At 35.3% G+C, this 11,357-nt stretch overlaps 2 protein-coding genes across 2 annotated transcripts in view; one reads left to right on the forward strand and one right to left on the reverse strand.

Moving 5' to 3' along the window:
• The window catches only part of LOC125866710 (tRNA wybutosine-synthesizing protein 2/3/4), a 6,948-nt gene extending 4,198 nt beyond the window's left edge, over positions 1-2,750 (forward strand). Inside the window, exons 5-9 of the mRNA XM_049547034.1 lie at positions 584-819; positions 1,206-1,341; positions 1,547-1,623; positions 2,110-2,216; positions 2,336-2,750. Coding sequence (XP_049402991.1) covers positions 584-819; positions 1,206-1,341; positions 1,547-1,623; positions 2,110-2,216; positions 2,336-2,442 — 663 coding nt within the window. The 3' untranslated portion in view covers positions 2,443-2,750. The remainder of the gene's footprint in view (positions 1-583; positions 820-1,205; positions 1,342-1,546; positions 1,624-2,109; positions 2,217-2,335) is intronic.
• A 147-nt stretch (positions 2,751-2,897) lies between these two features.
• LOC125866711 (vacuolar protein-sorting-associated protein 33 homolog) lies at positions 2,898-10,289 on the reverse strand. Its single transcript, XM_049547035.1, has 22 exons — positions 10,165-10,289; positions 10,033-10,072; positions 9,844-9,924; positions 8,868-9,062; positions 8,667-8,777; positions 8,508-8,573; positions 8,275-8,382; positions 8,129-8,173; positions 7,478-7,534; positions 7,223-7,317; positions 6,683-6,734; positions 6,474-6,530; positions 6,327-6,389; positions 6,137-6,243; positions 5,257-5,379; positions 5,088-5,169; positions 4,923-4,993; positions 4,675-4,755; positions 4,221-4,278; positions 4,042-4,103; positions 3,412-3,505; positions 2,898-3,308 (listed from the first exon to the last, which is right to left on the reverse strand). The coding sequence occupies exons 1-22, from the start codon at positions 10,215-10,217 to the stop codon at positions 3,219-3,221; spliced, it is 1,791 nt and encodes a 596-aa protein (XP_049402992.1). The 5' UTR covers positions 10,218-10,289; the 3' UTR covers positions 2,898-3,218.
• Between the last annotated feature and the right edge of the window lie 1,068 nt (positions 10,290-11,357).

Below are 11,357 nucleotides of genomic sequence, written 5' to 3' on the forward strand. Positions count from 1 at the left end.
GGGGGGGGGGGGGGGGAAGATAACTGGAGGATGTAAGGTTTCTTTGATGACTTAGTTGCACAAGGTACTGTAGCATGCAAAAGTCCTTTATTCAAGTTTCACCCCAATTCATCATCAAATCTGTTTGATTGGTTCATGAAAAAGAATTAACTCCGCACGTAGGGAGATGTGTTGAAGACAAAATTAAGTAAATAAAAGTGTTATCTCTAATAGTTTAGCTTTTAGATGAGTTGATTTCACAATTCAACAACGATGACAAGTTGGTATAAACGTGTGATATTGCTTTTCTCTTATTATTGGGTAATATGAGAAATCTCGTCAATTTATGATTTCAACAAACTTAATTTTTTTTTTCTGATATTGAACTTGAGGGAGTAGCATGTTAAATATATCTAGTCTTCTTCCAGAACTTCTATAGCACAGTGAATAGCCCCACCCCCACCCCCACCCCCATCCCAGATTCTTGAAGTGAGGCACCAACAGAAGGTCTACTTGCTTCTCCTAAGTTCTAAAAATTTTCATTGCACTTTTACTTGATTGATTTTGTTGCCTATGTGTTAATAGTGTGTTACAATCATTTTAGGGGCGAGTTGCACCAACTGGTACACGGGACAGTACTTTAGAGATTCTTGTTGGAGATAATGGTTGGGTCAACCACCGAGAAAATGGAATTCTTTATTCTTTTGATGCTACTAAGTGCATGTTTTCATGGGGTAATCTCTCTGAGAAGCTTCGGATGGGCCACTTTGACTGCAAAGACGAAGTTATAGTAGATTTATTTGCTGGCATTGGATATTTTGTGCTGCCCTTCCTAGTGAGGTGATACCTTTTGTTTTAGAATCACCGTGCTGTTATTTTGTGAATGATGCATTATCAATTTTAATTTTTTCCATTTTTGCTTCTATCTCCTTTTTCACCCCCTTTGTGTAAAAAGTAAAAACCATTTCAATCGCTGCCTTTCGTATAAACCTCGAGGACCAAAAGAGTTTGATACTTGATTGGTGTTAATTTTGTAACTTCTTAAAACTTCACTTTTCACATCTCAAGGAGATTTTGCTTTTGCACAAGGAAGTTAATATGTTATCTTCTTGAAGCAATTCATTGCTTGGTCTTAATGCCTAAAATTCTTGAGTAGCTAATCTTACCTTTGTGCTTTTCTTAGTAGCATATCAGAGATTTACAGTGTGTGTTATGTACTTTCTTAGGGCCAAAGCCAAGCTTGTGTATGCTTGTGAATGGAATCCCCATGCAGTTGAGGCACTTCGTCATAATCTTGAAGCTAATCTTGTTGCTGACCGCTGTGTCTTACTCGAAGGAGATAATCGAATTACAGCGCCAAAAGTATGCAACTTCGATTATTGCCAATTCCTTCTACTTTCTTATCTTTAAATATATTTTATTCATTCGTGTCTCATCATGACTAATCAACTAGCTTGTCTTGACAGTTGATTTCGCTCGTTTAGTTTGATTCTTGTGTTCCATCCTTTGAATGGCTTATTATTATGTTGCGTTAATACTTCTGAACTGAATATTTGTTCACTTGCAGGGTGTAGCTGATAGAGTGTGTCTCGGTCTCATTCCTACAAGCGAGGGTAGTTGGATTACCGCTGTCAGAGCATTGAGGTATGTTTATCTTGAAAATTATATCAATATGCTAATAAATCGATTCATAGAGAAGATTAAGACCTTTGGGAGCGGAAATACAGTGTGGTGTCTCTCTTTTATGTAGCTATTCTCGTCTCTCGTTTTGCTATCGACAAATGAGAAAAAACCCATTTGCAAGTGAAATTCATGTGAAATCCTCTATTTCTTGTTTAGTTCTTAAATTTTTTTCATTGTAATAATTGAACAAAACTAGGGAATTTTGAGAAATTGTTTGTTGAATGTAATACCTGAGATATTCTGTCATAGCAACAACATACGAGTGTAATCTCACAAGTGGGGTTTTGGGAGGGTAAGATGTACACAGACCTTACCCCTACCTCGTTAAGATAGTAGAGAGGTCGTTTCAGCATTCTGTCGTAACACACATTACTTTTATTTGCATTAGCTTCCTCGAACAGCTAGTCTCTTTTCGATTTAATCACTAATGTAATATGTGAATCGCAGAGACGAGGGTGGTATATTGCACATCCATGGCAATGTCAAAGATTCTGAAGAAAATGTCTGGACAAACTATGTTTCCCAGTCAATCCAAGAAATTGCTAGATCCGAAGGTATAGTTTCCCAAACCTTATAACAACATGACTACCTTACATTCTTGCTGCTCAACCATGGCTAGTAACTTGGATGGGAAAATCAGATATAGCTAATCGAACGTTTTTGCTGTTATCAGGTCACAACTGGGACGTAACAGTAGAACATGTCGAGAGAGTGAAGTGGTACGCGCCTCATATTCGTCATCTTGTTGCAGATGTCAGCTGCAAAATGATTCAGACATAAAAATCCCCATTTGAAGGTTTAAGAAAAATTGTTGCTGAGGGGTTCACCATCTTAGATTAGAGGGGTGATATATTAATGATGTTATGTGTGAAGTGTGTGTAGTTACTAGTAGCATTTTTTGGATTGATTTGTGTAATTTTGTATACTATATACGAGTATACAATTAGTTCGATTTGCATCATTATGTTCAATAAAAAGGAATGAGTGAAGCTAAAATCGTGATGTAAATGAGAATTGGTTACGTAAAAGGAATATTGGATTTGTGGTTGTATACCACTAGTTTCTCTTCACATACAAACCCAACACAATCTCAGATTCAAGTCCCATGGTTACAAAATCGCCTCTGTTAGAGCACTTTGCCTTCTAATGTTGGATTTCCCAATACGAATCCATATTTAGTCAGGTCCCAATGGGTCTGTGTGGGATACGAAAAAAAGAAAAAAACTAACAAAATATAGACTGCATGTTCCCTTAAATTGCTCAAAAGAACCAAACATAATTTAGATAACAAACTGATCACACTTCAATCTTGCTACAACTTGAAGCACACAGGGCGTTCTTAGCCAAAACCTTAATAAAGATAACATAGTTGTGTTCGTTACAAATCCGTGCAGAAATGATGTTGACAAATGGCCACGAGAGGAATATCTTAGGAACGATAAGTCTACTCGATCTTCTCACATGTATATAAAAATGCAGCACTGAAAACTATGGGTTCCTATCGCGCAAGCAGCTGAGATTCCCAGTGACAATCGACCAAACATGTCTTTAGCAAATCATCCCAATTTCTCCACAAATGTTTCTGTCAATGTGCTTCCATTGACAATTTTTGTAGTTGCTACAATTATGTCATATGCCATCCCTTCCTGTAACAGTATAACAGTGTAAGTTTTCTTTTGGTTTCCTTTTCCATAGCGTGTTTCCAACGAGAGCTGGGAAATTTACACGATTAAGGTTTAGTAGACTGACCTGGGCGCTCAGGAAGCGAAGAGCAGAGATCTCTGCAGATGTCACTCCACCAATGAAAACGACAAGAACCAAAGAACGCCTTCCATCAACAACTCTGGGATATCATCAATGGTATTAGAAAATTTTTGAACTTCCGAGAGATGATAAAAGAAATTTTAAGCTTTATGCTTGCATAAATTAACATCATGACAAATATAAGGTCCAGCAACTTTTCAAATGCGAAGAGCAAAGACAGAATAGAATAATAAGGTACAATAAAACAATAACAGCGTAAGGGAGACACAAGGGTTAGGGAGAACTAGTAGTTTCTACAGCATAATGATATAGAGCAGCCATCGCTGGCCACTGGGTGTCCCTCTAACTTAATTTCTTTGTTGGGTCTGATCACACTACCCAAGTCCACCATCAGTTACCTCGCTTCAATCTCATCCAATTAGACAAATCATTCAAATAATCGTCTTATCAATATCACCTCAAGTTCACAACCAAACAGACTTTTCTCCATTTAGTAGCTTTTCTGATTTAAGTAATGATGGCATGCATCTAAAAACTACATTTACTTTCTTTCGACTGTTATATAGGCCAAGAATTGTTACAAGGCCAGTTAGTGGATGTTCTTTTGGTACTTACTTGTCTGAGTTATGCAAAGACCCGTTTAATGAGTCCAGTGACGGACTACTGGAAAATCCACCCTGCAGAGATACAAGCAAAAATAACAGATTAAGAGTTGTATGCCATCATAAGATGATAAACAAAAATGGAAAAATCCATGTGAAGAACAAAACATAAACAGAAAGCTAAAAGTTTACCCTCTTAATATCTGAGTGTGGACCCGGCAGCAACTTCAATATTTCTTCAATAGGTCGCCTGCATATAAAGTTTTACAGATGTCATAAATAGTGGACTGTAATAAAGAAATATGTCACTCCGTTCCAAATGACATTTGCTGAGATTGAGGAGTAGACACCCATGTAGTGGTCCGTGGAGGAAGGAAATCAATTAATGGAACAGTGGTAAAATTTCTAACTGCGAAAAGAGGAATAACTATACTTTTCTTGCAAAGGCTTAATTCATGACTACTTTTCAATGAAATGGAGGCCAACTCTAGGGTTATATAAAATAGAAGTATCTTCTTCCGGTGAATCACAAGGAATCTTGTCAAAATCATTAAACTAGCCAGATTCATAGAAAACCACAATTTATTCGAATTAGGTATATTAAGACGGGTAACATAACACAGAATCTCTTACAAAAAGGACTCACCACCCAGATCGAATTGCATGTTGAACCAGGCGAATACTGAGAGGTGCATACCCAGAGAAGACATAGGAGATATCGTTGGGACTGCATTTATCAGAGATCAAAGTAAATGTTAAAAATGATTGCAATGGTGAGGCAATGATCATAATGACAGCTGTGCAAGAACCCTTTTTAAATCCATGGCCATATTCTTCAAGTTTCAAGAGAGGAAAGAGAGAACATCTTTTATCAAGCTCAAAATAATATCATACTTAGCAGTATCAGTATCCTCTACTACAAGCCGCAGAGCACGTTTAATTGTTATCCAGTTGCTTTTAGTCTCCTGCAATTGTGAAGAAAGTTAGTAGAGAGAATAGTGCAGACAAATTTCACTGATTTAATATAGCAAAATCTTTGATGAAATCCCATGAATGAACCTGTTTTTTAAGTAATCCAGACTTCTCCAAATTATTCAAGGTTGCTATATGCTCAAAACCATAGCTGTGAAGCAGTTCTCGTCTAACAAAAAGTGCAGAAGTTCAATATGTAGTGGTGATACTCAAAGCATGGAAGCCATGTCAAGATAAATAAAACAGCTATACTTGCCTCAAGTAGTCAAAATTCTTCTTGGGCAACCCTGAATTTGTTATTGAGAACAAGATGAGAAGACGTAGAACATTAATAAGTGGTTCCTGCTTATGGATCATCTCCTCAATGTACTCAAAGCATCTGCATTTACCCAGTGAGGAAAGAGTAAGCAAATAGAACATGAAAACATTCACCTCAGAAGAAAAGGAAAAGGGTAAAGCCAGACCCCTTCCTACCCTTAGACCCCCTCCCCTCTCTTGCACTTCCAGCCCATATATATCACTTTTTTCTGATCATCCTTTCCTCCAATGGACAACCATTACTTGAAAAGCAAGGAGATGATAAAATTAAAATTTCAAGGAATTTAATAGTAACAATATTGTTTCTCATGAATTCTGCAAATGGCAAGAAAGCTGTTGATTTAAGTGCAAGACATGAGTTGATGGTATTGCAGGCATTTTTCTCTACGTGGTTATTTTCTGTACTGAGAGTAGCATTTGTTGAGAAGAATTATCATTTTCTCTCTAGGTTGATTTGATGTGGACTGGCCAAGAGTGATCTGCAGCTGTATATTCTTGTTTGCCTACTGATTGAATAATAATCATGTTTCTTTACCACATAATAAAAAGAAAAAAAAGGAGAAAGGAGTAATGGAGCACACCCTTTCTCACAAACACACAATAAACTACTACATGGCATCATATCATGCATGCAAAGGGTTTTCTTGCCAACAAAAACTGGACTTGCATTTACAGTTCTCCAACATTTGAAGCCAAGCACTTGGTGCAACAGAGACTTCTGAGTACCGTTGAATATTTAAGAGAGAGCTGAAAGGTGGAGATGGTCTAAAACTACCAAAGTCATCAATCATTAGAATGAAAAGTTTCATTTTACTCACATATCATAGCTTTCAGCCTCGACAAGAGTTTGCTCCATATCAAGTCGGGCAAGGAATGAAGGTTTGGATGTAAACGTAGTTAAATGTTGACCAAGATTTATGTGTCTCTGGAACAGAAAACCAATAATGTTATAACATTGTTAATACCATTATGATCGTTGTAGAATCAAACATTAGAAATAACTCTTACTGTCATTTCTGGCAATGAGTTAAGCTTTTTGACAAAATCCTTCAATTCGGAAACTGTTTGGTTCTGCATATAATATAAAACGTAACACAGAAGTCAATTATTGAACTAGCAAAGCTAAGGCATGCACATCTACGATTATTGACTAACCGTGGTCTGCATTTCTGTGTAATCTTGCTTCATGGAAGTTGCTTTTTGACGTAGAACCTGCAATCGCACTGCAAATGACAATTAAAGAAACAGAAGACTAAGGAAAGAAGATGAGCAACAGAATCTTATGATAGGACATGATAGATTGATATGTATGCTGAAGTTGCCTAGACTTTGTTGTTAAAAAAATGGAGAGAAAATAAATCAACCTGGACAACAACTTCAAAGTTCTGATCCCGTATCTCTTTGAACAATTTGTCACTACAAAGGTGAAGAATTAATAGTTCAGAACAGAGAAATAAAATATTTAAGACGCTGAGAGAAGGTTAAAATAAGAACACTCTCTTTGTTTTAAAAAGAGAAAAGACAGTAGTAGATTTCCCCAGTGGTCACATCTGATTATATTGATGGACATACAAAGACCTGCAGTGTATATGAGAGGATACCTTATAACAGAAGAAACTGCATGCATAATAATTGAGGGAATTATCATGTCACACATAAAAGAAACATGAAGTATATCACTAGAAATCACACAAGAATTTATTTTTCTCTAAATTTTATGCACCCCACTTGTGGGATTAACTGGGTATGTTGTTGATGTTGTAAATTTTATACACCCCCAATTTACATCATTAATATTTCATCATTATCCTCAAAAGGCATAATGTTCTTTTTTCTTTAGGATGAAAAAGGTAAAGTAACGCTCTTGTAACCTGTGAGGCCAAATAACAATTAAACTAGTTTACCTTGAATTAAGGGGAACCTTTATTTTCTTGCCTTCTTGCTGGACACCCATAATAGATGAATCTAGTTCCACAGCACCATTATTGATACCAAGAAACTGCATGAAGCCTATTAGAGACAGCTTTAAAAATATTTACAGGATATATAGTCTGTTTATTGCTCTAGAAGCTGCAGACACATTACACAACCATGAACAGCTGCCTAGACATTATTCTAACAATACAGATCCATAGCAATTCTAAGAATATCAGTTTTACCTCATCCAACAGCCCTTCATATGTTAACTGTGAACACATTGGAGTGATCATATCCACCTGCACAATACCAGGAAAGTCTTTAAACAACAGTGACAAATGGATATAAAGACAACAAGAATATTGCTCCACACAACTCAAGACACACTAACCAAACCAAGTAACTATAGTATTTCCACAACCATGAAGAATGAAGAAATACAAATAAAACCAAAGCAGTAGAGGGCTTAATTGATCATATGGAAAAGCTACAAGGAATAAAACTATACCAAGTAGCAAGATTAGACCTGCGGAACTATTAACTGTTTGAATATGAGGCAATTAAAGATCAAATTGAAAGATTATGATAAGATGAACTTCATCATTCCAGCATATTCTCTCACCTTTGTTTTTCTGCCAATACACTCTCTCTCACACACACACGCATATCTTACACAATAGAATGGCAACTACCTATTCTAAAAAGGGCAGCAATAACAATTTGTTCAGATAAACTAGCATGAACCTTCAACATAATCCTAGAATTACGTCTCATCTTTACCAAATAACCCATGAGGTCATACAACAATCCTATGTTTTTTATAACTACATTATATGAAATATACTGAGAGAGGAGGAGGGGAAGGGCTGAGTGAAAGAAAGAAGGCGTGCTACCTCTCTGTCCAAAAGTATGATAGTATTTATTTCAGGCACACCCATCTGCTGTAAAAGAGCAAATTGATATTAATTTGTGACAATGTATGGTGCCCATATATTTTCGAAGTATGGTTTATTCTAGTGGATTTAAGATTTTGAGTTACCTCAGATGTGTTCACTGGTTCTTCCGACTGCATCCGATTTAAAATGTCAGCCACACGAACTGATGCTTTCCCTTTGGCCCTCACATTTGGAATAAGTCCAAAGGAAAACTACATTCTCAATAACCACAAAGCTGTTAGAAAATATTTATGCTGAGCCTACTTTTCCTAAAAAAAAAAGAATGAAGCCTCTATTCAAATAGTAGTTAGTTCTATCGAGTAAACATAAAAAGCACCTCAAGTTTGTGGATAGCTTTTGCTATGTGCCACAGGGAGGTAGTGTCACCATCAACTAGGTGCTCCTGTCATATAAATGAAACTATTTTTACATATGCTAATCTTTAAAAAAGGGACATAATCTTTTCTTTGGATCAAACTGTGAGAAACAGACGTACTTTGTAAGCAACATCAAGTTCAAAGGATAATACATCCTCATCCAGTGGAATCAGATAAAGGGGATACTCGCCTATAGTCAACAAGTGATGAATTTTTTCTTCCTCGAGAATCTGTCAGGATTGCATACAATTGTTAATGAGAAATGCATGCCAAACTAAATCCATAAGAAGTTTATCTTTGATGTTAACAAAAAGGCTAACCTTCTCACATACAACTGCACGACGAGGGACAAAATAAACAAAATACTCCCTTTGAATCCCTTTAGAAATATCATTATGGATGTGTGAACAAATGAACTTCATCAAGTCAAGCTGGGCTCGGACTAGATAGACTACTTTCGTGCAATCAGTTTGAACTGGTTCCGCATTAAGATGCCGCAATTCAGCCCCATGCTCCTGTTTATAAGTGTGAAAAACATCGAAAAGAAAGAAGTGTGAAAAAGAAGCTAATTCATGAAATCAACATGTTTTGCACCCAATGTCACAGCAAAATCATTTTTCTCTTTTTCTTAGTGAAGTGTAGAATTTTACAATTCATACAACAGTTCTTTCTCTAGCATCAATGCATTGTCTTAATCATAACCCAAAACACAAAGGGCAGTGCCGGTGCACTTTCGATTCTGCTATGCGCAGGATATGGAAAGGCCAGACCAGAGCCGCCTGCACGGAGATATATCTCCGCTTGTCTAGGCTTTGGTAAGGCAAAGTTACCAGGTATATGTGCTAGTGAGAGATAATATGTACCCGTGGATTAGTCGAGGCATGCAAGTTGGCTCGGACACCACCATAAAAATTAATTAAATTAATTAATTTTAACTCAATAAACTAAAACACTATTGGAATTCTTTTGTTTTTCAACAATTAATATTTGACTTTAATCTAACCAACCATTGTTCTAGAGACAGACAGAGTACTAAACTTTCAAAAAAGTATTACTTATACCATTGTACTGAGTTTGCAAAATGTGTTGATTTTGAGGTGTTCTCCAACAAAAAAAAAAGTTCCCTTTATAAAAAAGATTTCATTACTCAATTTTCAAAAACTCAAAAACAATGGAAATATTCAACCCAACAGAAATTTGCAATAACCCAAAAAAAAGGAAGTGCAAAAACTCAAAATTTCAACTCAAACTCAGTAAAGTGAATAATTCATTATAAAGATAGAGAGATAGAATTGCCTTGAGAAGTGAGCTCTGTACAATAAGAGAGAGTGAACCACCAAGCTTAGGATCAATCACCAAACACTTTTTCCCTCGAATCTGCAACTCCAACCAAATATTCAATTAAAGTTTACATTTTTTCAGTTAAATTTACAAAAAAACAGCAGAAAATCTGCAATTTTTTCGGAAAATAGGAATGAAACTCACATTTTTCAAAATCGTAATCAGCTCTTTCTGCGATTGATCTCTGTAAAGTCAATTTTGAGAGAATTGAATCAAATTGGAGATAAAAATTGTCCATAAACATTAAAGTACATTATTATGAATATGTAATTGTACCTTATAGATTTCAGATTTATCGGAGCATTATCCAAATTTGGAACTTGCGCCATTTTCGATCGATCTCTCAAGCTTTCGCTGTTCAATGATTTGAGTTCTTCGGACTTAATGGAAATATAGTCCAAGTTGAATATGGGCCTTTTCATATGTTGGACCTTCAAATGGGCTTTTATACTAATACCAAGGGAAACTTACATACATATACTATAATAAAAAAATTGGGCAAATTACAGAAATCACATACTTTTAAGGTAAAATTACAATCTATCCCATAAAAGTTTATAATTACAGAAATCCCTCAAATGGATACAATAATATAAGCGCTGATACATTAATCTGATGCGCGAGATACATTAATCGTTAAGTAACATTACATTTTATACATGATACACTAATCTGATGCGCAAGATACACTAATCTGATGCGCAGATACATTAATCTGATGCATGAGATACACTAATCTGATGCGTGAAAATGAGGGATTTTGGAGATTTGTAAAACTTATAGGGGATAATGGTAATAAGTAAATTAAAAGGTGGGATTTCTGTAATTATTTATCATTATTTATAGCAATAACATTTTTTTTCACTTGATCACTTTCAATACATTTATTAATTTATAATACATGTTTAATACATATTACAAAGAACAATTTATTATTCACATATAATACAAGTTTTATTGATGGACAACACATTTTAATACACTTAAGGGGTCGTTTGGAAGAGTGTATTGGAGAATATAATGCTTGCATTAGCTTGGTGTATTATTAGTACCTTGTTTGGTACACTTTTCTGACCTACGCATAACTAATGCTTGTATTAGCAATACACTCTATTGTGTATTACTAATACCATCTATTTCTATGCATTAGTAATGCAATGGGTTCTAATGCATGCATTAACATTATTAAAGACACAATTGCCCTCAAAAACTTTTCTTACATCCTTTCCACTATATTTGTTGAGGGTATTTTTGTAAATAAATATTTTTTCTAAAAGAATTATGTAATGCATAATATTTTTAGTACACCAAACCAAACATTGCATAAAAAAAATATCATCATAACTAATGCAAGCATAACTAATACAAGCATTACTAATGCAAGCATAACTAATATATTTTGCATTACTAATGCAAGCATTACTAATACACTATATTTTGCATTATTGTAAAAACAATTATAATACATA

The sequence above is a fragment of the Solanum stenotomum genome, chromosome 6 (genome assembly GCF_019186545.1).
Source record: "Solanum stenotomum isolate F172 chromosome 6, ASM1918654v1, whole genome shotgun sequence".
NCBI classification, from domain to species: Eukaryota; Viridiplantae; Streptophyta; class Magnoliopsida; order Solanales; family Solanaceae; genus Solanum; species Solanum stenotomum.